The sequence below is a fragment of the Plectropomus leopardus genome, chromosome 2 (genome assembly GCF_026936395.1).
Source record: "Plectropomus leopardus strain MGB_pleo_1.0 chromosome 2, ASM2693639v1, whole genome shotgun sequence".
NCBI classification, from domain to species: Eukaryota; Metazoa; Chordata; class Actinopteri; order Perciformes; family Serranidae; genus Plectropomus; species Plectropomus leopardus.
In genome coordinates, this window is record NC_142177.1 from 27,524,416 (window position 1) to 27,550,919 (window position 26,504).

The window sequence follows — 26,504 nt, forward strand, 5'->3', positions numbered from 1 at the left end:
GTTTACTGCCTGACTTAGCTTGTAGGAATCGCTCCAATAAAAAACAACCAACTAGGATGCTACAGACTAACATATATATATATATATATATATATATATATATATATATATATATATGTATGTATGTATGTATGTGTATGTGTATATATCTATATCTATATCTGTATATATGTATGTGTGTGTGTGTGTGTATATATATATATTTATACACAGTATTCTCGTCCTCTCTGATACTTTCTGTCATGCTTGGAGGATTTTACAAAAGGATCACAGAGTTGCATAACTGCAAAATTCTTTTATGCAAGAATTAATGTTTCCATTGTTTTTCTCTCAAGTTAAATTGTAACTGGATGTGTGGAGGTCATCTTATTTCGGGTCAGCATACAATTAAGTAGAACTTTGGCAACTATGTGGGCAGCTATGGCTCCCTGAAAAAGCACAGCTGCTCTCTCAATAGGAAATATTTGAAATTGCTCCTTACAACATCGAATTTGCACTTATGGTGTGAAAGCCCTGTTGAACTAATTTCAGCATTTACCTACTGGTGGAGCACTTCTCTCATTCTGAGCTAAATTGCTAAACATTCATTATGGCAGCTAAGGCACTTAACATAAAGGTAACATGTTGTAGGGTTGTGTAAGATTTCTTCAATGCCACTTGAGGAAGCACTCGGGTGTCGGGGATGAGTGGCTGGGTTGAGATTGCTTGTTTTTTTTGTGCAGCCATGTGTGTATGTTTTGAATAAGCTCAAACTTATTCATTATTTTTCTAGTTTTCTTGTGCTGTGTATTTATTGATATGCGTTTTTGTAATTGCACAGTGAAATAAAGCTAGAATCAAGTTACCCCTCAGGGAAAATAAAGTATAGCAAATCAGATATTCATGTATTCAGTACCTCTGCTGGTATAGCAATACAAGCTAGTGAGTTTAAATACCAAATAGGATCATCTAATTATTTTTATTTATCACATTTAAAAAGGGTTAACTTGACAAAATTATTATTTAACAGGAAAACTGTGTCACAAAGATTGCGGATCTGTCAGTAATTTTGTTCATTATAAATTCATTTTTTTCACGTCTCTCAGACTCCCGCATGCTCCATTGTGCTGCTGCCAGTTTGAGGATCATTACAGCACAGGAACAAATTTTGACTAATAGCTCTACACTTTGTTGTCGGGTCCAAGATAGCAGAAGAGCACTTGTGGCCTTTTTTTTCGTATTACCCCTGATGCCAGCAGCACAGCATGGCTTTTGTGTGTTCTCTCTGCTTTTCTCCTGCAATTAGCAACTGTAACAGACAGTAGAGGCAACTCTAGCAGGCACACGCTATTTATAACAAGATATGTCACATCACAATAGCATCTTTAAAAATCAATAAAACATGTTGCCATTTGATTTGACTTGTTTTTTTTTTTTTTGCTTCAGCAGCACTAGGTTTGAGTTAAATTCTGCTGTATTGAGTTGTTGTACATTGCAGATGATATTCGATTCTGTTTGAAGACGGTATGTTCGCTGGTAGAGCTGACAATGCGGGTTCCTGCGTGGGTGATGCCCGTCCTTCCATCAGCAGCTGGCTCGTCTGGGCCCAGTGAAAATGTTAGTCTCAGTTCTATTATTCACACCTTTGCCCAGCTTCTCTCTTGGTCAGCTCTTCAAACTTTGCCTCACATATGACTACAGCTATTATGCTGCAGCGGCCCCAACAGAAATCAGTGCACTCTGTGTGTTACGCCCACCATTGACTTCAAGGGCTGTGCTACTGTGTTGTATTATTCGGCTTGATGAGTAGTGAAGGTTTCCCCTGGAGAAGGGGCTCTGCTCTCCCACCGGAGCCGTTTAATCTTTTATTATTGTGATGCTTTTTCGGCTGCTGTTCCTCTTTCCTTGCAAACTCTTCTTTACCTTGCAAAAAATTAACCTGGTCAGATTCCCCGTCCATTGCAACGGACATAACTTTTGTAGGAAGTCTAGATCTATGATTAGTGAGTCCATCCATTATGCAGTGTGTTATGAAGCATCACTTTATACATTGATATGACTTACTATTAATGAAAAATAAATAATCTCAAGTTTTGTTGGAATAACATCTCTTGTTATAATTTATTGTCATTTTTACTGCATGAAGTTTCTTTGTCCATTGGAATGGATAGAAAAAAAACACTTAATAAAATATCCTATTCAAAAAATATATTTATTGCTAATGTTTTATGTGTCCATTTTGAGTAGGAATCCAGCTTTACAACAGTTGTTTTGTGTTGGAAAATAATTGTGTTCTAAACGAGTAAATTTACATTTTGCTTGTGGAACAAGATTTGTAAAACACAGCTTCTCCACCATTTGTAACTAAGACTCCACCTCCAGCTGTCTTTCAGAGCCAAGCACGTGATGCCTGTTCTGTCCTCTGTCCCAGTCTTGCTGTCCAGACAGAGACAAGGGTCCCTCTTGAATTCTGCAGAGGCAGCTGGGACGGGCGTGGCAGGACTGGCATGTGTGAAAAGAGTGTTAATCAATTCCCAGGCCCATAAGGCAATAGAGGTCAGCGAAACGGCTCACATTTTCCAAATGTCCCCACACACTCGGACAATATTAAAGAGCTGAGGCCGGGCCCGCTGCTGCCGCCATCATCGAAGCTTTTTACCAAAGCAGGAAAGGCCTTGGCACAAGGAGCTGGAGGAATTTTTTTTAGTTGTGTCAGTGCTGGATTTCTTCCAAGCTGATTTTTTTTCAGCTTAATCTTCAGTTAAAATCCGCCCTCATCTAGCTTTCCTGGTCCGGCAAAGCCTTTGGGTTACGGCAGGGCAGATGATGCCTTGCAGTGACCAGCTGTGACCCACAGTATCAACTATGAGAGCAGAAGGTCTGTGTGTGTGTGTGTGTGTGTGTGTGTGTGTGTGTGTGTGTGTGTGTGTGTGTGTGTGTGTGTGTGTGTGTGTGTGTGTGTGTGCAAGCTCACAAGTGAGTGTGTGAAAGTATGAGAGGGACTTTGTGTGTGTGTATTGTGTTGTTTTGGCAGAAATGGAAATTGTGAGGACTTGGGCTAGGCATTAAGAAATGGTGCAAGTTGAAAACTGGTTTTAAATTTTCTAATCCATTGGAATCATGTGCCTCTGAACTAGGGATGCAAAATGATATCAGCATGTCATTGATATCAGCCAATTTTTGCGATAAATGAAATACTTGAATCAGCCAATCATTTTTTTAACTATTATTGGCAAAGTGAACATGTGCATAATACGATGTAAACTCCACTACTTGATGGTCACTTAAATTAGGTGGTGAGAAAAGTGGATATATGTACTGGTATCGGTTATCAGGCAGATGAGCCAGGTGGTGTATCAGATATCGGCAGAAAATCCAATATCATCTCATCCCTGCTGACATCAGTGCTGCTTGTAATCTCTGTAAAATGATTAATTCAATTAAGGGTTGAACACCAGCTAAAACATTTTTATATTATTTTTTTATGCAAAAAGTCCTTAAATTCTAGGAATGCCATGTATTTGACTCTATGCACAATTTCCACTGCCTCCCAACTGAGCAAAACACATCTGTTACCGAGGGGTAAATATCCTGTTATAGCAGATTTCGTCTTTCACTAAGAAAACCTAAATGAAAACAAATTCTGTACAGATATTCTTTCACTTTATTTGCACTCTTTTGAAACTAACACAGTAAACAGTTGCATTGATGCTGAAAACCTGTTAAGGCCTACTTTTTGTCCACACAGAAATCGAATATAGAATCTGACTGAAAAGCAGAATCAATAACGGCATCGGTATCAATAAAGACAAGTCCCATCCCTATTTGTGACATTTTAGAGATTATGTAGAAATAATGTCATCTTTCTTTTAGATTACTTTTATTTTGAAAAAGCCTTCACATTTACAAAGATATATACACTACTCAGTTTTTACAATCCTAATATCTCGGCTGATATAAAGTACGTAATTAACTTGAAAAATGTTCTAGCAATATATTACAATAGTATGTAGAATTATTTTGCGTAAAAGACTACCCTCCTTTTATAATTTTGAAGATATCCATTTTAAAGTATACTTGACTGCTGCTGAAATTTTGAAACTCAAAAATATAACTCAGCAAAAACTATATACTAAATACATTTCAGTTTTACTCCAATTGCTAGCACACTGAGGGTTTTTCTTACATTAGATCTGTTTGTTGTGCAATTCAATTTATTTTAACATTATTTTTATATTATGAAATATATTTTCCACAACTTTGATTTTGAAAATCTGGCACACACATACTACATGTAATACAATTTATTTAAAACAAGTTTGAAAAAAACTCCTAAACCTAGCTGCCTATATAAAAGAAAAAAATCCTCCCTGATGTTTTGAATGTAGTCTCCACCACTGTGGCAGAGGACAGGACCATGTCAGTCCAACTGAACCTCGAGCTCACTGTGGCGCTCTTCGAGGAGGCTGAGTTGGATTAACTAGGGTAAAACTGGCGGCGGCTAATCCTGTGGGGTTACAGAAACATTTATTATCTAGGCCATAACAGATTCCACATTTTTCATTGGTTGAGCCTCAAAGATAATGATTACAAATGTTTGATCTACTGTCCTGCATCTGCCCTCTGCCTACATCTATAAGGTAGCCGGCATGAAGGATGATGTGATTTTTTTTTTATAGTTGTAGACAGATTGCTTATTGTTAAGCTGTAGTCCCTTACTACTCCAGTTTGACAGGTCAGCCCTACTGTGATTTTTCATCAGCCAGCGTAGATCATCATACCAGTCATATGGGATGATGCACAACTACAGCATCCAAGGTTAGGCATCATCCCATAACCTTGTTTTCCTGATGGTGTTGTTATGAATAATCAGCTGAGGTACTTTTCTGCTCTCTGGAGCCCTTCAGCTGTGTTGGTTTCAGCATAACAACGTAGCTCAGTTTAATCACAGCGTTGAGCTCTGTAAAGCTGGTATTGTTTTGAGCAGGTGTGGCATGTGATACTGATTTAGTGATTTAAAGGATACTCATTCAAAAGTCCCTACTCACTTGTCTTTTGCAGTGCCTTGTAATAATGTGCCATCAAAGCAGCACTCTCAAATTTCTCCTTTCACTTAACATGGTTTGTAGTATTATAATCATGCCATTTCAACAAATTCTCATCCCGTTAGTGGCTCTACACATCAAAATTTGACACTCCAGCGTTAGGTTTAGACATCCAGGGATGGTGTATAAATTTACGCTCATTACACGCATGGTCTTTCCAAATTAATCTTCACAGGAAATATACAGTTTTTTCAGTTTTTGTTAAATACATACAGTCTTTAAAAAAAACGTTTAATGTGGTAATAAAATGTAATGTAGGCTTATTTCCCTAGGTTTAGGCAACAGAGGCGGGAGGTTAGGTCTAGAAAAAAACAACATGGTGTGGCTTAAAATAAGTATGCCTGTTAATCGGGTCCTGTGATATGTCTCATTTGCATTGCATGAGACACATAACAGCACACTACGTTCTTATTGAAATAACTTGACTTTTAGTTTGTGGGGTGGACTCTCTTACTCTTTAGATGTCAGTAGTTGGCCACAGTGTCAGAAACTGTTGACGTCTACTCTCAGACCGCCACTAAGGGTGCCTCTGTGTGTCTGATTCTGATGTCAGCTGACCAAGCATCAGTATTTGATGAGTCTGGAGTGAAACCGGGCAGGCCATTTTTTTCTGACATGATTTAATTCTCAATTTGATTTCATTGAATAGTTTTATGATATGGATACATTCCTTTATCATCATATTTTATGTCTATAAATATATATATAAGGATACTTTCTGCAAAATTACATGAGAAACAGTGAAGAGACTGTATAAAAATGATTAGGTTGGAGAAGTAGAGTAGTCTGAGATTTTGGGTGTGTTTGTCTTTTTTTCCTTATTTTTTTTAACTCATGCATTGATCCTGATTTTTTTCTTAATCTGTAACATGCTCGTCAATGTCCCTTGAAAACAAAAGGAATTACAGAACATTTTTGTCATAGTTTTTGCTTACTAAATTAACACTGCCACATTTATGTTTTTATTACAGTCATTCATTTGCATGAACACATAAAACTACCCAAAAACACAACAAAAAGACAACTTTGACTGCTCCATGGTTCACAAAGGTACACCTTGCATTTCTGTCTCTGTTCCATTTAGATATTAAAAGGAGGGTGTTCCCGTTTTTTTTAAAGTCAAGAGGAGAGAAAACATCAATTACCCTGCCTTTTTTCTTTTTAGAAATTTAAATTTAGATTGTACCTTATTCATACATCTCTTTGGACAAATGCATCTGTGAAATGGATGAATGTAAAACAGGTTCAACCCTTAACACCACTCCAATAATGTTCCAGCAGTCCCTTATTTTTCTAAAATAACCAGATGATAATGTCTCTTTTGTTCTAATCCAGTGAACTGGATAAGTGACAAATCACTAAACTTTATCACTTTGATTCAAAAATCCACTGTTGCCATAAAACTGTTCCTTTCTTGTGATTTGCTACATTAGCCACAAAAGCCTGGTACATCCTGAGACATTAAACGGATAACAGCCCCTCATAAACGGTATGGAAACATTTATATCACCACAGAATATATTTTCTTATCGCCCATCTCTCAGTCCTGTAATGAAAAATCTGCACTTACAGTTGAACAACACTGAAAAGGGCTTCCTGAGTACCTCTCAGGACACTCCACCTCCATACATGTTGTTTTTTTTTTTAAAAAAAAACAAACCTTCCTTTTTCCATTTTGGTCAGCGAGAGAAATGCAACATAACCGCAGACTGCTGCGCTGAGCAACAGCAGCCATAACACCGGTAACCCTGGACGCTCGTCATCCTCAAGCAATTTCTCCTCATTGATGTAATGGATGTGTCCCTGAACAGGTTCTTTTTTTGTGCACGTTTCCTCGGGGCAGTTTGCTGTTGTGCTCTTAACGGCGGCACACAAACAGCTTCCAGAGGCTATGGATCACAGCAGCCTTGGAGCAGCCTTTCAGGCCTAATGTTCTGTGAGCACTGGGAGTATTGATTCACTGTGTCACGTATGATTATAAACACAGATTAATAGACAGTAGGTTTTCAGCTCCTGGCGAAGAAAAATATTAGAGGGATGACATTTTGCTGCAGTTGTTTTGGCTGCATGTTTGGGTTGTATGATAGAGTTGTGACAGCTCGACCTTCGATATACAGCATATAGTCTCACTTTCAATGTGTCCCAAAGGAGAAATCTATCTGTTGCTTTTCGTACGGTGTAAAAAGCACGCTGAATACTAAGTCAACTTTCCTTCAAAGGCATTTCACCGCTGTCCTTAAATAATTATCTGACATGTTTACAGCCTGAGTTTATGGAATTTTCAATTTGTCATTTCCTGGTTTTACACAGTATTTTTGATTTCATATCTAACTTCATCAGAAAGGAGCTTTGTGTCTGATTCATTGTTTCCATCTCTGTCAAAGACTGCTAATGATAGCCACCAGTGGAGATGCATTGTGCTGTGGGAGTGCCCTGTCAGCACTCTGTTCACTGGGATTTGGATGAGCTCCATGTGTCTGTGCCTGATAATACCAGGAGCGACCTGTGAGCGTCGGGGTCAGGGATGAGCAGTCTCCCTTGTGAAGTCTCCCTGGCTCCATCTTGTGCCAAAGGTTAAAAACCCAAAAGGCATCACATCATTTAGCTTTGTTAATGCATTCACTGCTGTGAAAATCAATTTAGATAGTGTTTCAAATTCTTCTCACATTATGTCATGCCAATTTAAATGCAAGAGGGGAAATAATAGAAATTCAGACGCTATGGTTATTGTCATGCCAATGGGAAATAATTACTGTGTGCCACAGAAAATGGTTAAACTCTTCAGGGCTTTACATTTTAGGATTATGTAAAACATCTCAACTCATTTTTTGTCACTGTGTTGCTTAAAGTGACAGTTCATCCCAATAATCAAAAACACATATTTTCCTCTTAACTGTAGTGCTAATTATCAGTCTAGATAGTTTGGTGTCTTCCTTCTCACCGACATAATGGAACTAGATGGCACTCGGCTTGTGGTGCTCAAAAAAATACATCTGAAAAACTCAACAGCAATGTTTCATCCCGTAAAACATGACCTGGTTACTCAAGATAATCCACAGACCTTGTTGTGTGCAGTTTAATGTAGGAACTATTTTACTTCCACTGAACTGCACCTGCCAACTGCATCACTGCTCAGAAGGAAGCGTGCATCTACTGCTAGCTCACCTAGCATCACTAAGCTAGCTCACGATTACTAGTTACCCTGTTATAAACAAAATAAGTAGTGTTAACTATTTTAATTACTTCATCAAAGTAATGCAACGTAACATTTGATTCATTTTAGATTACCTCTGTTACAAATGTTTTCAACTAGGCGATAAAGCTGAAAAGATGTCCTGAAATAGACTATGCCAAAATAAGGGACTCCTGCACAGTGAAAGGATGCAAAACGTCAGAATGCATGTGATATTCTACATAAAAACTTCTTACCAAAAAATGAATGATTTTGGATATAACCCTTTGGTAATCACCATCATTTTCATTACTATCGAGCTGTCATGAACATGAGCCTCTCTTTCATGAGTAGATGCACACTTTATTCTGTCACAGTGATATGGTTGGCAGGTGTATTTTAGCAGAGAGAAATATTTCCTACATTAAACTGCCCGCAGTTTTTCGAATCCATTTTTTGGCACTTTGAGCACCACAAATCGAGTGCCATCTAGTTCTGTTATATTGGAGAGAAAGCGATATCTACAACACTCTGCAACTCACACTAAAACAAACTGCAGGTAAGAGGCTAAGGCTGTATTTTGGGCTGAACTGTCCCTTTAAGCCATTAACCTCTGCTTTTGTTCTTAAACTAACTTTTTTTCCCATATAACTCTTCTAAGTACATAAAAAAAAGCAATTAACAAAAACTATAACTTCGTTTCTGCTGCAGAGGCTTTGAATTGCTGTATTCTGCTGTGCACCACAACCCCGAGTCTACAGTCGCTCTCCTCCCTGAACAAAGACCTTTTGGTGGTTGAGAATATGTGGAAATAATAAACATTTCAGTGACCTTTTTTCTGGAAGGACTGCTCCGATGGCCGATCACCTCTCAAACCTTATAATAACAAAATGTCCCCAGCCAATTTAAACTGTTGTGAATGGTACCTATATATGTTTCTCTCAGAATGCTAAAACACACACAGTCGTGTTACTGCACTCAGCAGGACGGTATGTTTCAGGGTGTTGTGAATCCACAGTAACATGGCGATGTTCCCCTCCTTTCCGGTGCGATGACTGATACAGGAATGAATGTGTCTGCTGCCTGCATGACGGACTGAATGTCAGTGTAATTAAAGGTTGGCTGAGGGTGGGCAGTGATGAGCTGTCTGCACACCAATGATAGTTGCCTCCTATTTCTGCTTGAATACCCTCTCCGACTCCCACTGAGTGTTTGTCTCCTCTTTCCATCATGTCCCAAACATGTCGTCTGCCTCCCTGAGCTGAGTGTTGGCCGGGAAGGGGAGTTGTCTCAGATGTTTGGATAGCCTTTCTGACTTCCTGCCGCACCGCCGGGTGTTTCTGCAGTCACACACTATTAGCATTTTCTCATTAATAACTAGTGGGTGTTTTCCCTTGTGATGCTGTCAGGGCTGTATGTTCCCTCACTGCCTGTAAGAAACTCACATTAATTTTTAAAAAGATTATAAGAACACTTTTTGTCCTACTGAAATTAAAATGCTTATTTTTGGGATATTTAGCGACAGGAAAATAGTCCTACACTGTAAAATCTAACAAGTTGATTTTACTTTTATGTAAGCCAGGAAACCGATTCCTTTGAAGTTTGGAAGTAAATGTGACCATTAGTTTTTGTTTTCTATTTTGTTAGGCTATTTACGTAATTTTGTGGAGTTGTTGCCACCTAAAAATGACAAGTTTAGATAAATCCATCGTTCTAAGTTTTAGCAACTTCAGTTAACCATGTTTACTGGGCTATAAACTGTATTCTGCTGGTTGTAAATTAGTTAATCATACTTGTATTTTCCTAAACATGTTAAGAAAACAGAACTCACAGATCTCCTAACTTCATCATTGGTAAAATCCAAAAAAGTTAAGTCAGAATAACTGAATAACTGGAAAGAACAAATTAATTTCACTTATCGTTTTAAGTTGCAACAACTTCACAAATTTAAGTAAATACAGCTAAATTTCAAGTACACTTCGCAATTAGATATAAAGTAAACGTTAATTAAGATTAATTGTTATATATACTTTCCCTTTTTAAGGCAATCAGTTTCCAAAATCATCTTAAGTAAGATCAGCTTGTGAGATTTTACAGTGTGCTTTGTAAATAAGATGTCTTGTTTTCTCCTCAGAGGCAAAAATTACAATAACTGTTACATTCATTTTTTTTTTCATTATGCATCCATCTCTGGAGATAGATTTGCATATAGTCAATCAAAATGTTGTTTTTTAAAAAGTCATATTTGCATGACGTGGTGCTGTCGATGTCCTTTCATCAAGATGACGCTGACTGATTGCAGAATCACAAGCTAAAACAAGGCTGCACAGAAACATTTATATCAGCAGACTTGTTTTATATCAGCACATCTGATAAGTAATAATCCATTAAATAAACATCCACACCAATATATAGCATGCATGCTGGAATCTTTGTTAAACTGCATGATAAGATGAATCACCTTCATGCGTGAATCATACATCAATAAGAACCTAACTCTATACATGATTCATGGTGATGCAAAAAATAGCAAATTGTCAATATTTTAGAGACCCCACTCAAAATCATGTCCTATTAAGAGAGACACCCCAGGTAATAGGGTGCAGTTTTTAACTAATGGATAAACTTCCCCAGTTGAGGACTTACGATAAGACAGTTTCTTTTTATATTACAATTTTCTGAAATTATTTATCCAATTAAATATGCTCGAATTTGCACACATTTTCACAACAAAAATCTGAACTTTGGATAAAGTCAAGTTCTAAATTATTGTTTAGTTTTGTTGACACATTAGTGTTAAAGATTTTTTATAGAGGGAATTTGGATATTCAGAATTTTTCTATGATTTACATATCAGGCTATAAATGATTAAAAAAAAACAAAACTTCTCTGCAAAAACCTTGAGAATATGGGTTGGCATAAAAGTGTGTAGTTTGGTGTATTCAGGTGCTACTGAAGTGGAGATTACTAGTTTACAAATATTTAGAATAATGGTCTTTAAAGATATGCATTGTAAAATACCATATATATATTTGGACAAAATTTTAACAGTTGAAAAAGTTAAAAAGAAATTTAACTAATAGATGTCACTATAAAACTACTCCATTTGATTGCTTACATTAAGAGAAATGCTTTTTTTTATTACACCTTTTCTGAAATTTTATCTTTAAATATGCAAATGAGGTGTTATCTAATCAAATATGCACTTTTAGCATACATTCTCAGAATAGAAATCTGAACTAAAATAAACACCTAAATGTGTATTTTGGACATTTTGTTTCCACTATTCTGAAAGGAGACAAAAATACTCAAACAAAATAGTCTAAATTCTCAAAATTGACCAGTGCATTAAAAAAAGCTATGTTTCTGTTAAGGGGGTCTCTCCTTAAGAGGATCCAAGCTCCCTGTTGGTCACCTGCACCCTGGTGACAGCTTGCTTTTCAGTGTAAGCTGCAGTACCAGAACCTCCACTAAGCAGAATACAGCCATTATTACTTTTATTAAAAGCACCTGCACTTTTCCTGCGAGGACATGTCAAAGTGTCTGCTGTGAAAAAGATCTATTAACGCAGGTTTTATTTTTGGTTATAGAGTTATAGAAATACAATGTGAGCTGCCTCATTTTTAAGAGCAGTCCATATTGATAGATATTCCCATCTGACAGGATGAGATACACATCAGTGTAAAACACATTTATTTCACAGGTAGCTCCTTTTTAGAGAGCAGCTCACAATGTCTGACCACCGGCTCAGCTGTCAGTCAAAAACACCAAACAGCTTGTCCCTCCAGAGACATCTCTAATGGGACACTTCAGGACATATCCACAAAAAAATTCTTTTTCTTTCCTTCAAAAATGTAAAAATGATAAATGTGTGAGAATGAGAACTCTGTGTTGAGTGTTATATGTTGAGCTGGCTCTTTAAGGATGAGATTTATGCCTCAGCCAGATTCATTGAAAATGCATGGACATTACACCAGAAAACACTATATCTGGTATAATTGTCTTTTATTGGTTTGTATATTATGAAATCTCCTTGTATAATTTATATTATGTGGACGTATTAGAAAGGGCTACACGCGCATCTTTGTATCTTTTCTGTATTGTTATTGTCAGTGTCGGTGCACAATTAAGTGCATGACACTTAAATAAACAAATCAATCAGTCAATGTACATGACTTTTGAATGCAAACATGATTTGTTTTCTTAAATGTAATAGCAATTATTATTTGACATGAGTCATACCAGACATCAGGCGGCAAAGTGTTGCAGTGGTAAGCACTGTGGCCTCTCAGCAATACGGTTTTGAACACTCTGGCCCTCCTGGCCCTGTGTCAGCATGAGTTTTCTCCAAGTTCTCCAGCTTCCTCTGACAGTTCAAAAGCATACAGGTTTTGTGGCAGCTGTGGCTCAGGAGGTAGAGTGAAGTGTCCACTAATCGGAGGAACGATTGATCCCTGACTCTTCCAGTGCACATATTGAAGTTTCCTTAGGCAAGATAGCAGTGATGGGCAGTAATGAAGTACATTTACATACGTTTTTGAGTATCTGTATTTTACTTGAGTTTTTATTTTTAGAAACCTTTCTTTGATTCCACTACATATGAAAGGCAAATATTGTTCTTTAGACTTCATTTCTTTGAACGCTCTCGGTACGAAGTGGTGTTCTCGTACCTCTAACTGCACATGTGCTGCTCAGATGGGGCAGCTCACCGGTAGAGAGGAGAGGTCATCAGCAGATGGTTCTATTTGGTTATGCGGCGTTAGAAATGTCTCCGACAGCAGATTGAGATGAAGTTTCCGACCAGATCACTAATTTGCCATAACTCAAGTCCATGTTTGTAGTTTTTGAGATGAAGGATAATTTGTATAATTTTAAACATTGCTCTGTTTACAGTGCAATAACACAGTGCCTAAACTTACTGCCTACAAGAATTTTCATTCTAAAGCTTCTACCAGAAAGTCAGTGCACTCAGTGGGTCCTTAGGAACCATAAATGTATTGTGACATTATACGAACATGTGTTTAGATAAAAAAAATTTAAAAAAAACTTTGAATACTAAAAAGTACAACTCAAGTAATAATCTGACTCAGCAACTTTCACTTGTATTGGGGTAATAAAATAGAGTAGAATAGAATAGAAATACTTTATTACTCCCGTGAGGGAAATTGTTTTGTTGCAGCAGCAAATAAGAGAGCAGCAACTGAATGAAATATATGCAAATATATATATACAAAGGAAATGGAAGTAATATAATAGGAGTAATATTTGACCAGGAGTATCTTTGACTCAAGTAATAGAGTTGTGTACTTTGTCCACCTCTGCATGATACAGAACCACAAATTGTTCCCGATGGCTTTGCCATTGGTGTGTGAGTGCGTTAGAAATGGTTGCAGAGTAGCAGGTGGCACCTTGTACGGTAACAGTGTGTTAATGTCTGCGTGAATGGCTGAATGTGACACATATAGTAAAAGACTAGAAAGGTGCTATTCAAGTGCAGGTCCATTTGCCACTGGCATTTGTGTGAGTGTGAGAGTGAATTATTGTCTGTCTCCATGTCCAGGGTGTACCTCGCCACTCGCCCGATGTCAGCCGGGATCGGCACCTACTCCGCTGTGACCCTGAACAGAATGAGCAGTTATAGATAATGGACTCATGGACATCTGACAACAGGCCTAATGAAAATTTGCTATTTCCCCAAAAGATAATTTCATAGAGAGATGAAGATGATATATGAAATAACTGAAAAACATGTTTGCAGTTGTCATGGGTTGATCACAGTCATTATTTATTTGTTTGTGCCCCTGTTCTGTCTGGTTTTGTCAGTTTGCTTGCGGATAAACCTGCAAAGCTTGGCCTTATCATTTCCATAACCCTTAACCTCTGACAGCAAAGGGTCACCAGGCAGAGAAGAGGAGGCAGATATACTGCACACACACCTTTAGAGCACATTTATTTATTTTACAGCACTGATACAGACTCGATGACACGATGACACAGTGTTTTCCTTAAAATATAGTGGACCCCAGCCAATCAACCCCACCCAGAGGAAAAGGGGCTCATTTTAACCAGTGAAAAGTTCAGATGACTGAAGTATGGTGAAGTGCGTCCTTTACATAAAGCACACATATGCAAATGCATCGTGATTATGGTACAATTATGGTACATTGTTCATTTTTTGCCCATTTGACAGGCTGCTCTTTTAAGAGTGCTGACATTTTGAAACAATAGCTCACCAAACCAGGCTGTACGTTACAGCTGTATATTTATGTATTGACGTCTTTATTTCTAAGCGAACAAAGCATCAACACCCTCAGCTAAGTGCAGGAATACATTGTCTGTGAATTTGTTAGACTGCCAGCAGCCTCACCTCTCTCTCTCATTATTGCTGGTGCTAAGTAAAGCAGCCTTAGAGCGGCCAAGCATGAGCCTGCCCGATGTCCAATCTCCATATTAAAGACGGAGGAAAAGGTCAGCTTAACAACACCTAAACAGCTATCGACAGGTCAGGAGGACAGAGGAGGTGAGCAGGGAGGGGAAGGTCAGTGATCTAGATAAATACCATACGGTCATGGAAATGAAACTGTCAGAATATGCAGATTAGGAGGGAAGCTGAGATCATTGTTGAGGAAGAGTGGTTGTGCAGATGGTACAGCTCATATGGCACCTGAGGGTAGACAGCGATCGCTGCACTAATGGTTATACTAGAAAACACGTTTCATTTAAACACTGAATTTGCACGTATACAGGAGGCACTGTCACGCCTTTATCTGGCATGAAATGCAACATTTATACTGTCAGAGGGATATATAAGATCAGCAGCATTACTTTCAGTTTGAAGATTTCAGATCAATAGCAGCAACTGAAGCCCTCTTCAAGAGGAAATAATTTCTCTAATGCCATGGTATCTGCTCTACAAAAGCATTCTCTGCCAAAGCGAGGATACTGCTGCCTTTAAGAATCTTTGTCATTTTTTTATGGTATTTCATGCTTTACATGTGGAGGTGAAACATCTAGAAAAGGAGGTGAAGGGAAAAGAAGTGGACAGGGGACCTTGATGATTTTAAATCAGATGTATTCACACTCAGTCATATTTTTTTCTTGAACTCTGCAAAGAAATTATTAAGTGAGAGTCGAGAAAATGTCGGGCTCTCAGGAGTCCTTGATCAGTGTCCTTAGCTGAATGTAAAGAGCCCCAAAAAAAGGTCAGTGAGGTACACTGGAATCACATAAATAGATGGAAAGAAGAGACCATAGCCCTTTCTACACAGAGATGGCACTACAGGGCTGCTACTAAGACCCTTCTTTATTAATCCTTTGCATTTTCACACAGAACTAAACAACAGCTGCATCATGATGCTCCAGTGTGTGATTTTAAATAGCATGCTGGCATCATGGAAGCAGAAGAGGCATGATGGGCATGACTTTTAACACAACAGTAAATGCCTCTATTGTAACATGAAACAGGGTTTTCCACACATTCAGTCGATTGCGGCAGGCGGCCACAGTTAAAACATCTGCCACCACAAATAGATTTTCAACCGCTGTTGAAATAGGTACAGTGCTGTTACAATGCGATTAATCATTTGCACCACATCATTGTACTCGGACTAAAAGTTTGTTTTCACTCACTCTGCTTCTCCTGTCATCCATTGATCTGATCAGCTCTGACTGTATTAACTAATCAATCATCCACACTGTGACTCTGACTGTTGTGGAGGGATAAAAAAAAATGTATGCTGTGTTCACAGACCTGCAAAAACATCTAAATTAGTAAAGAGGCACAGAACAATAAAAAAGGACACACATAAACAAGACAAAAAGTATATAGATTTAAAATGTATACACTTTTGCTGAGGTTTGCTAACCCCCACACATAAACCACCACACCTTGATTCTGATTCTGTGGGAAACACTGTATAACATACACGTTGGCAGGACTTACTTAACAATAACAATTGCATAACACGTCAGTAACAATCTTTTACTCATCCCTGTGATATGGCGGTTGATCTCGTCCTCTGCTCAGAGGGTGAAGAGCTCCCAAAAGTAATCGTTTCCCCAATTTACAAACATTTACTGACACTGATCTTTTTCTTTGAGTTAGCCACTAACTGCTTGTAACTGCTCTCTAAATCGCCTGCATTTGATCTCACACATAACATGTCATCAAAACGGCACACCCGTCCCCCACTGTGCGATTGTACCTTTTATACATCACAATGAAGCGTCAGAACAGCACAATATTTCCACCCTGAAAAGGCAGTGTAGAAAGGGCTAAAGATAAAGGGAAAATGTGTGAAAGATTCAAATGAACGGGGCTAAGATAAGACAAAAACAGGAATAAAAAGTCAGCCAAGCATTGCAATATAATGAAACAAACATGCTTCATTACTAATACAGTGTGTGCTTCATTATTGCTGCGAAACGTCGATGACAACTGCAGTGATTTGTTGCACAGATTCATATTTGAAACATGTCTGAAAGCTCAGGAGTGCGTGCCGAATTGACATCATGTCAGAATGAATCATCTGATTTAACAGGCCTGCTATAGCGACACGACTACACAGCCACACACACACATGCGCATGCGCACACACACACACACACACAGTGTTAATATGAGCCCAACATATTACAGCAGCCTGGCTGTGTGAATAAGAATGAGAGAATAAGCATTTGATTCATCTGATGTCATGAATTTACATTTATTGTGAATTTCTCTCCCCCAGCAGATCCATCAGTGCATCACAGGCAGAAGACAGTGGTGACAGACATGTGCTACCCGACAGAGATATCCAGCCTGATGGACTTTGGCACCCCAGACTGCTCGCTAGGCAAAGGTACGGTGCTGCTCGAAAATGCAAGGTGTTGCCTTGGTGACAGCAGGAAGTGTGCACAGAGATTTATCCTGGCAGTTAAAAGACACAGAGCTGTCAGCTTGACTGGGAGGTTCACAGTGGAGCAAAGGCCTGTGCGGGCTAAGAGTGTGAGAACAATCAGATAACAGCTCTTGGTACCTGGCCACCAGGGCCTTCACCGTACACTTTGATTTATCACGGCTAAATGACGTTTGGTCGCGCGTTGCATAGAGTAGAAGCATAAAACTATGAGACTTGATTGACTTCTTGCCAGAGAAAAGCACTCTACTTTGCAAATTGCTTTAATCTGAGGAGCTTTATTGAAGTTTATTGCACCAGAGTTGTATTGTAATGTGCAATTATTGCATCGCAGCAAGGCCACTTATTTTCTCCAATCACTGTCATCAGTTTGACAAATAAAATGTTTTATAGAGAGGTCTGTGAGGCTCAGGATAATGGTCTCTCTCACTCTCTCGTGTGCGGTAGTCAAACTGACCAGTAATAATACACACCACAAAAGATATTGATCATAAAGTCTGTTGATTGCATCTGTATTGTTGTCAATCTTTTTCTCCTCATAAAGACTGCTATTACTCTCCATTGTTCTCATACTGGTGCCAAACCAAAGTCTGAAGTATAATTCTTGTAATGATTGTATTTGTAATCTTTTCATCCCATTTCGCTCCTTAAAGCGACAGTATTGTACTAACGGTAGATGTCAATCAGCACACCTTCAGTTTGGCGAAGCAGGCTGGAGTCCAATATGGAAGTTAAGCAATCGTCTGCTGCAGATTGGGGTCAGCAACAAAAGATATTTTAGCCATCTAAAAATTCCCACCCAAAAAATCAATATCAGTTTAATTTAGTATATTTTCACTGCTGAACACAGGAGCTGCTGGTCTACCACTGCCTCAATCAGCGATTCTGTTTGCATTATTGTGTCACTTTGGCCTTTAAAAGGGCTAGTTCAGATTCACCAAAGTCACACAATAACAAAAACTAACCACCTGATCAAAGCAGCTATAGACCAGCAGTTCCTGTGTTCAGCGAGCTAAAATTACTGTTTTCCTAAATGGAGTCTGGTGGCTTTGACAGCAGCATGGAAGAGGAATCAAACTGTCTAAAAAGGTAAAAGCAGTGACAATGCACACAATAATGAGCACACTTAAAATAATCTTAATGTTTTGGTGATTTTTTTAGGTGGCTAAAATACACTTGTTGTTGCCTCCATCCACAGCAATACATCGCTTGGCGTCTTTGTGAGACTCCAGCCGATGTCTCCAAACCGGGGGTATAACTATCATCTACTGTATATAAAACATACAAATCCACTTCAAAAAATCTAAAGTATCTCCTCAAAGCTAGTAGAATCCATTCAGCAGCTATTTGGAGAGCCTTATGTCATTTTCATCAACAATGGGAAGCAACAAGTGACCTCAGTCACTCATTCCCATCTTCCCACTGTGCCCATCACTGCTTTCAGCCTCCCTCCTCCTCTATTTTTTCACCTCTTCTTCTCTCTTAAGGCTAGCTAATATCTTAATGCCGCTCCGTCCTGGCTCTCTATCAACACTCCCCAGCACTGATAATGCAGACTGACAGGTCAACCATGTGCGGCTGAGAGAAGTGAGAGCAATACAGCGGTGGGTAGGAGAAAAAAAAAGACCTTTAAGGATTTCTCCTGGCTTTAATGTGAGCAAAGCAAATGAATGACAGAGTGATACAGGGAGTTAAGCCGAAGAATAAGGACACTGAGGAGTGGAAAATTTCAGACTGAAGAACCGTCAGGATAAAAGCAACACCATGAATAAGATTAAGTGTAGTTGAGAGGCAGGCTACAGCATGACCTTGGAATTATGGAGTGCTACATTTGGTCAAAATTTTCTTATTCGTGTAAAATGCTGGAGCTCTTCAGACGAGTTAAAAACAGCTTGAGTCAGACAGTTTAAAATTTTAATCTAGTGTATGTAAAGTTTTAATTATTTGGCTCGTATATTAATGTACTTCTACAGTGATTGCCACCGTGCTTATTAGGCGTTAATTGTATCCTCTATAAGAAGGGTTATCGCCTCAATCTTTTGTCTCAGCTCTGATCAGTCAGAGCGAAATGAGTCTGGCAGTAATCCTTGAAGTGTCACTTTGTGATTGACAGATCCATTGCCTCATGTGACAAGTATCTGGTTAGAGCACATCTGATCTGTGGATGGAGCCGAAACACTGAGCTTCAGCCTCTGACAGGCAGGACAAATGGCATGACTGCTCTGAACTGCTGTCACGTCTTTAAGTGCGAAAGGTTAAATCCGTCTTTCTTTTGCACACAAACCCATGATACCTTTACGCTCATACTTTAGTACACTGTAAAATCTGACAAGTTGATCTTACTTTAAAAAATCTAAGAAACTGATTTCCTTGAAAATGGTAAATAAATAAAACTATTAGGGCCTGTGTCCACAGAGGTGGCAGTGGGCTGGGGAGAGCTTAATCCCAGCGCCTAATAAAAGAGCACTCCCAGCACTTTTTTTAAATGACATGCTTTGCATGTTTTTTGTGTCTTTGATGACAGTATCTCAATATTAGCATAAGCTAGTACGGTATTGTGATGTTGCATTAACAGAAGTTTGATTACATGGGCTTTAACAACCATACAACGATACAGTGATAGAGGCACAACACACACCAGCAACATCCAGTGTCCGCCGGCCGATCTGCTCTCTGTCTTTGTTGTGATAGTAGCCTAATTAAAAGAGCGGCAGAGACATCACTGGTACTTTTCTGAAAAATGTGCTTTGCGCTAAGTGTACACAGGCTCGTAATCTTCAAGTTATTTTATTTATGTCTACATGTTTAGATTACTTATAGTTATGTTGTATTTCTTTAATTTTCTTAAGTTGCTGCAACTTAAAAATGAAAAGTGAAATATTGTTCTTTCTAAGTGTTAGCAACTTCAGCAAATCAAGTTCATCTGACCATAACTTGGTCATGACAAAGAGGATTTTGCTAATAAATGAGTTAGGAGAGCTGCAAGTGCTGTTTTGTTAACATGTTTAAAAATACAAAAATATGACTGACCTGCTTGCAACCTGCAGAATACAGATATATAGCACAGTCAACTTGGTTTACTGAAGTTGCCAAAACTTAGAGACATTAAGTTAATTTCTCTTGTCAGTTTTAAGTACAACTACTTCACAAAATTCAGGAAATACAACACGGTTTTAAGTAAACCTAATTAGTTATAAACTAAAAGAAACTTATATATTAAACAGTTATATTTCCTTACCTTTTTTAAGGCAATCGGTTTCCTAGATTTTTTAAAAGTAAAATCAACTTACCATAATTACAGTGTATGCCAGTAATGGCATTCAAATGCTCATAAAACAAAAAATTCATTATAAGTTTATATCCAGCCACTCTCTGCAGGCTGAATTAATTCAGCTGCAGCTCTATCTGTTTTCCTCACCTGTACCTGCCTGAGGGTTTTCCAGCCTAAAGAGCCCTGTCAGGCAAACTAGACCAGCCTTAACCTTATTTACTCTGTCCGCACTCATCTTAGTTCCCATCTTACATGAGGCCGACTGTCCTGACCCAGACAGACAGAGGAGGAGTCCCTGCAGGGTTAAAGATAACATGAGGGAGCTCTTATTAATAATCCAATCTAAGTGTGCAGAGCTAAGGCGGTTTGGTTGGAAGCATGAGCTTCCTCTCACTCCACCGCTGTCATGATCCATTTTTTGAGGCGTTTTACACTTGCAGCATTTTTTTTTTTTTTATTCAGCGTTTACATTCCTGCCTCCTTTGGCCAAAACACACATTCACATTCAGGATGTGAGTAATGTAAACTCATGTAGGCAACAAAGGCACTGTGGGCTCAGAGGGAGTGCAGTAATACAGAGGAGCTGATTGTTCTCTGTTCAGTCGCTGAGTATAATTGCACATGCTGTCCTCTGCTTGCTCGCCGCCATCAGGTGGAGTGAGAGCTCCACTGACTCACCTTGTTCATTACCTGAGGCCTGAGGTGCAGTTTGTACTCCCCTCCCCCTCCTCCTCCTTCTCCTCCTCCTCCTCCTCATCCCAGTTTGAACATTAAAGGGGGATGAAAAACAGGAGTGGGCGTGGGGTGAAAGTTGTCCGGGCTGTCACAGGGCGTGTCACTAAACAGGTAGAATGTGGAAGAGAAAGAGACGCATACAGAGGAAAGAAAAGGAGCAGGAAATGTAGCTGAGTGGCTCTCAGGGGACGACTTCCTAGTAACCTGTCTGGGTGGAGCCTCAGCAGGCTGGGCTGGGAGCGGCCAGCCGTGGTGTTGCATTGTGTGCTGGTTTGAATGGTGTGCGCACTGGTCTGTATGTGTTTGTGTGCGTTTTCTTTTTTTTTCACCTGCTATGAGAGTTCACACCACAGTTGACAGTGGAGCCGAGTGGAGCCTGTGCCGAGGAGGACATGAGGTCCGAGAAGGAGGAGGGGAAAGCCGGTGAGTGACATATAGAGCAGAAGATAGAGGGGCAGGAAAGACGTTGTTTATGTGTGTTGGAGGAATAGTGTGAAGGCCATAAAGGTGGTTTGTGTGAGCAGGCTCAAGTTCACGTGTTTTTACAGCGTGTGTGTGTGTAACTGTCTGCATTGATTGTATGACAGGAATGTGGGTGTCACTAGAAAAATGTCTGGTACATATTCAGTGGTGGAAAGTACATTTAGTATTGATTAATCTACTTTAGGGTTGTAAGAAAATATTGATACACTTCAGTATCACTATGTAATGTTTTGTGATAATGTATCGATTGTCGAACACACAGTATCAGTTTTTAATTGTTAACATTTATTTTAATATCTTAATTTGTTTATGGTGTTTCCCGAGCCAATACTGATGTCCTAAACTGTCTTTTTTTTTTACTTTTTTTGGACAAATAGCCCAAAACCCAAAATATATTGAGTTTACTATCATAGAAGACTGAGACAAAAAGAAATTATTTACACTGCCATTTTGCGAAAAAATAAATCTCAAAAACACATACATCCTATATCAAAATAGCAAGAAGTTAAGTTGTTTGACAGTCAATTAATAAACTAACTAATGTGAGCTATTCAAACTATTCAAAATTTCCTCAGCAACCTGCAGCATAAAATTTCTGCCTACAATATATTTAATGCATTAATAATAATATAAGTATTTCAATCATATGTCCTAATATATGCAGCATATAATAATATAACTGTCGATTCTACAAAGGGAATATTTTTACTTTATAGTTTTAGTATGTGTTTTGGAAATACTACTTAATTACTGTATGCTGATGAAAAAAAAACATTTTAACACCAGACTTTTATGTCTAATGTATTAGTTTTACACAATTTTATCATACCTTAAGTAAATGATTGTAGTATTTCTTCCATCTCTGTTCAAACTGTATATTTACAACAATATACACTGAGGGTTATTTTACATTATTTATTTTTTTACATTTACTTGAACCCTTTAAGTTATGATTAATTTAAATCTTTACCATAACCGAGACTTGTTTATTGTTTCCCTTAAGATAAGAGCTAAATGCTGACCTAGATATGACATGTTCATATGGATAACATAGTAATCTGTTAATCTTCTATCATCATTGTGCATGAATGGAGTTGTATTTGGTGAGATACAGTGCAGTATTACAGACTTTAGTAGCTCAGCAGACATACTAAAGCTCCAGTAATCGGGGAGAAAATAGCACTGAGGGACAATAATATCTGCACCGGCTCTTGTGTTTGGATGAATGTAGGAACCAGATATAATATCCAGTATGTGAAGATGCATTATGTTTGATTGAAGATGTTAAGAGACGCTATTTTAGGTCTATTGGATCGCACGGAAAGGCTTCTGTTAGTCATCTTTATTTTTTGCTTAGATGTCACACAGGTTTGTGGGTGTCTGTGTGTGTCTACACATTCATACGCCCTCATTTATGCCATTGTGGTTAGAATGAATAGAGATGAGTTTGATTCCACTGCATGACTCCTGCTGCGGCTGATGTGCTCTGCACCCTGAGGTCACCACTCAAAACTGCAGAAGATAATGAGTTTGACCGATTGCGCTGCAGCAGACAGATGGTCCCATCACTGTAAGCTTTACTCTCACAGCTTTGTTGTAAAGTCCTTCACCACGACCATAAGAGACAACATGTGGCACATCTCCATATAGAGCATCATTTTGTTGTTTTTCATCATTTCTCTTCAGTCTTGGTGAGAGCTGTGAGCTTCCCAGAGCTAATCAAGGACCATTATTACTTTCATCATCTGCACAAGTGTTAGACTGAATATTAATGAGAACAGAACAGGTATTTGTTACCATATTTTAGACAATTCAAACTCCTCAGCGAGGATTTTAAAGTTTCATACACAAATGTCAGTAGCAGCTCCAGCGCCTCATGCAGCTTGTGGAATTATTCTACCATGCCCCGGGACATGAGGGAGGTCGGGTATCAAATCATGCAGATTTTAAGCTCTCCACAGACCAGATCCTGCTGTTTCCAACAGATGTTGAGTCTCCAGATTCAACAGGCACAACAGAACCTGAGGCATTTTGATCCTCAGTTGTTTATGAGTTGGTCGACATCATCAACCAAGCCCTTTTCTGACTACTCTGGTCATTCATTGATACTGAGACCAAAGATGCTCTATTGCAAAATATGACGCAATACAAGCTGCACCAGTGGCATGAAATAGTAGCCTATACTAGTGCTTCCCAACTAGTCCAACCATGCTTTCCAGATTTTGCCATTATTCATCAGTTCAATGTCCACACATAAGAAAATTATCACATTTTCAGTTTGATTACACAAGATGTATACTACACATGGGCTTAGAGGACAATGAAATAAAACATTTTGCAAAAATAAGGTGCAGTTACTTAAAACTTACTGCTACAAAGGCACAGCATGTGAATAGACCCAATAATACAAAGGACAATGCAATAAAATAGTAGCTGAACAGCAGGAGACAACACTTCAAAAAATTTCTGTGTCAGAAATTCAAATTAGGTGGGGGTTTTTTTGTGTGTTTTTTTTTTTTTGTTTTTTTTTTTACAAAATTGACATGTATGGGAGTCATTTGCAGTACATTCAGAATGGAGCTGCAACCCACTTTTGGGCCGCGAGTGGGTGCAGTCGTCCCAGGCACCTCCATCTTGATTTGAAGTGTGGTGAACGTCATACAGATGAATATAAGCAGATTCAAAACAACACAACACAAGATACAATGGCCAACAAATTTAATGTTTGCTCCTCATTTTGCTGCTTGTTTTAATTCGCTATTTTTTATTATAAACTAAGTACAAGGTCATATCGGTCGTGGCCAGATCTCGTAAGAGTGTGTTAGCGAGACAGAACATGTCTCAAACAACGTTAATTTTCTCCTAATTCATACATCTACAAAATGCCATTTTTTAGTGTCTGATGTTTGGAAGGTACGTGGCTTGTGAAAATGGGGTTCAACAATTACTTAAGTGAGTTTTGGGCAAAAAACTTTGTAATAATCTGTGATCATGTTTACTTCTCCCATTGGGATGAATAGACTCACAACCTGCCACTTGTCTCCTGAGGGAGCGGGGCGACAGTGACACCCACGTGACAGAGATGCAGGAAATGACACTAAAGTGAGCCATCTCCTCTCTGAACTGTCTGCTAAGACTCTGTTCCAGTGTTCATCCTTAGACGTTGACACTTGCTCCTTCTATGGTTCAGGACTGCCACACTGTGAAATCAGCATGAGGTTGTGGGCTCTCGGGTCAACTTTTTGAGCCGTTTATTCATTCTTGATGGTGACTTTCAAAGATGTTGATTTGGTCAAATACTGTGCTTGTTATAACACAGAATTTACAACAATCCACTTCATTAAAGGGATAATTTCACATTCTGGGAAATATGCTATATCTTCACAAGGGTATACATAATATATCTCTAAGAGTAGGCGGCATGGTGGTGTGGGGATTAGCACTGTCACCTCACAGCAAGAAGGTCCCAGGTTCGAACTCATGGTTCGGACTTTAGGTGAGGGGCCCTTCTGTGCGGAGGCCCCGTGTCAATGTGGGATTTCTCCAGGTTCTCCAGCTTCCATCCAGGTCAGGTTAATTGGTGACTCTAAATTGCCCATGAGTTTGATGGTTGTCTGTCTCCATGTGTCAGCCCTGTGATAGTCTGGCGACCTCTCCAGGGTGTATCCCGCCCCTCACCCAATGACAGCTGGGACAGGTTCCAGCCCCCCCATGACCCTTGAGGTTCCACTTACATATTTACCATACCAAAATAAGAATTGTATTGATGTATTCAATCCTCAGCAATTGAGCAAATAGAGTATGCACATACTATATATACAGTACACACATACATTTATATACAGTACATATATATCTCTATATATCTATTTCCCAAAATATTCCTTTAAAAAAAATATCAGCCTTACACCCTCTGTCATTTAATTGATTACCTCATGCATAATTGTCAATGGTCTTCACACCTTTCTTCAAATCAGACAGTCAACAGCAAGTTAGCTAAAGTGTGTTAGGGTTCATTGCTTTGTGCTGCGGGGGAGGGGGACTGAAACAGAGGCAATAATATTTGAGTCAAAACAGACATGCTCAGACATGTCACCTGCAGTATGAGAAGTGGAGGGAATTAGAGGGTGGAGTTTAAGAGGAACAAGGGTCGATATGATAAAGTGGATTGAAAACTAAGCTCCTAAACACTACAATTACTGTACAAAATCAACTCATTATCATGGCTATGCTGACATAAATCAAAGGACTCCCTGTTTCCTGTTCAGAGCCGCTGTGTCAGCCAGGTTAATCACTGTCTAATTCATTTCATGTAAACCAAACCTGTGCACAGTGAATGATAACAGTGTCAAGTGACAGCGAGGGTGTGTTTTTCAAAATGCAGCTCATGACAGTAGTATTAGGAATCTAAATAGCCTTGTCCAAGTTCTCAGTGCTCTTTCAGTTGCACATCCTTGGCAGCGTGCCTAATCTGCACATAATAAACGTGTGAATCAATTACAGCTATCTGCACTTGGCATCCTTGCACTGACCTCAGTTGTAATGTAAACCCACAGGCAATTAATTAATGGGAGCTGTTCCCAATAGATACTGTATACTCACACAGATATACTGCACATGATAGGCTACAGCGCGCAGACTCATCAACACACATACAAACAACATGCAGGATGTACACTTCACCCTTATTAGCATTTTATCTGCTTTCAAGTACAATATGTGAAGTATCTTTTAGAGAGAAAATGATAAAATGATCAACATATTTATTATAATTTTATAGTTGTACTGAACCAGAGAGTAATGTTTCATCTGCAGACCATGATGAATTACCATTAAGTGGTGAATACTCTGGTCAGGTAGGT

At 38.8% G+C, this 26,504-nt stretch overlaps 1 protein-coding gene across 2 annotated transcripts in view; it reads left to right on the plus strand.

Moving 5' to 3' along the window:
- Positions 1 to 26,504, plus strand: part of kaznb (kazrin, periplakin interacting protein b) — a 160,281-nt gene that overhangs the window by 98,741 nt on the left and 35,036 nt on the right. For both annotated transcript variants that reach the window (XM_042506826.2, XM_088089655.1), the window contains one exon: positions 16,986 to 17,096. In XM_042506826.2, coding sequence (XP_042362760.2) covers positions 16,986 to 17,096 — 111 coding nt within the window. The remainder of the gene's footprint in view (positions 1 to 16,985; positions 17,097 to 26,504) is intronic.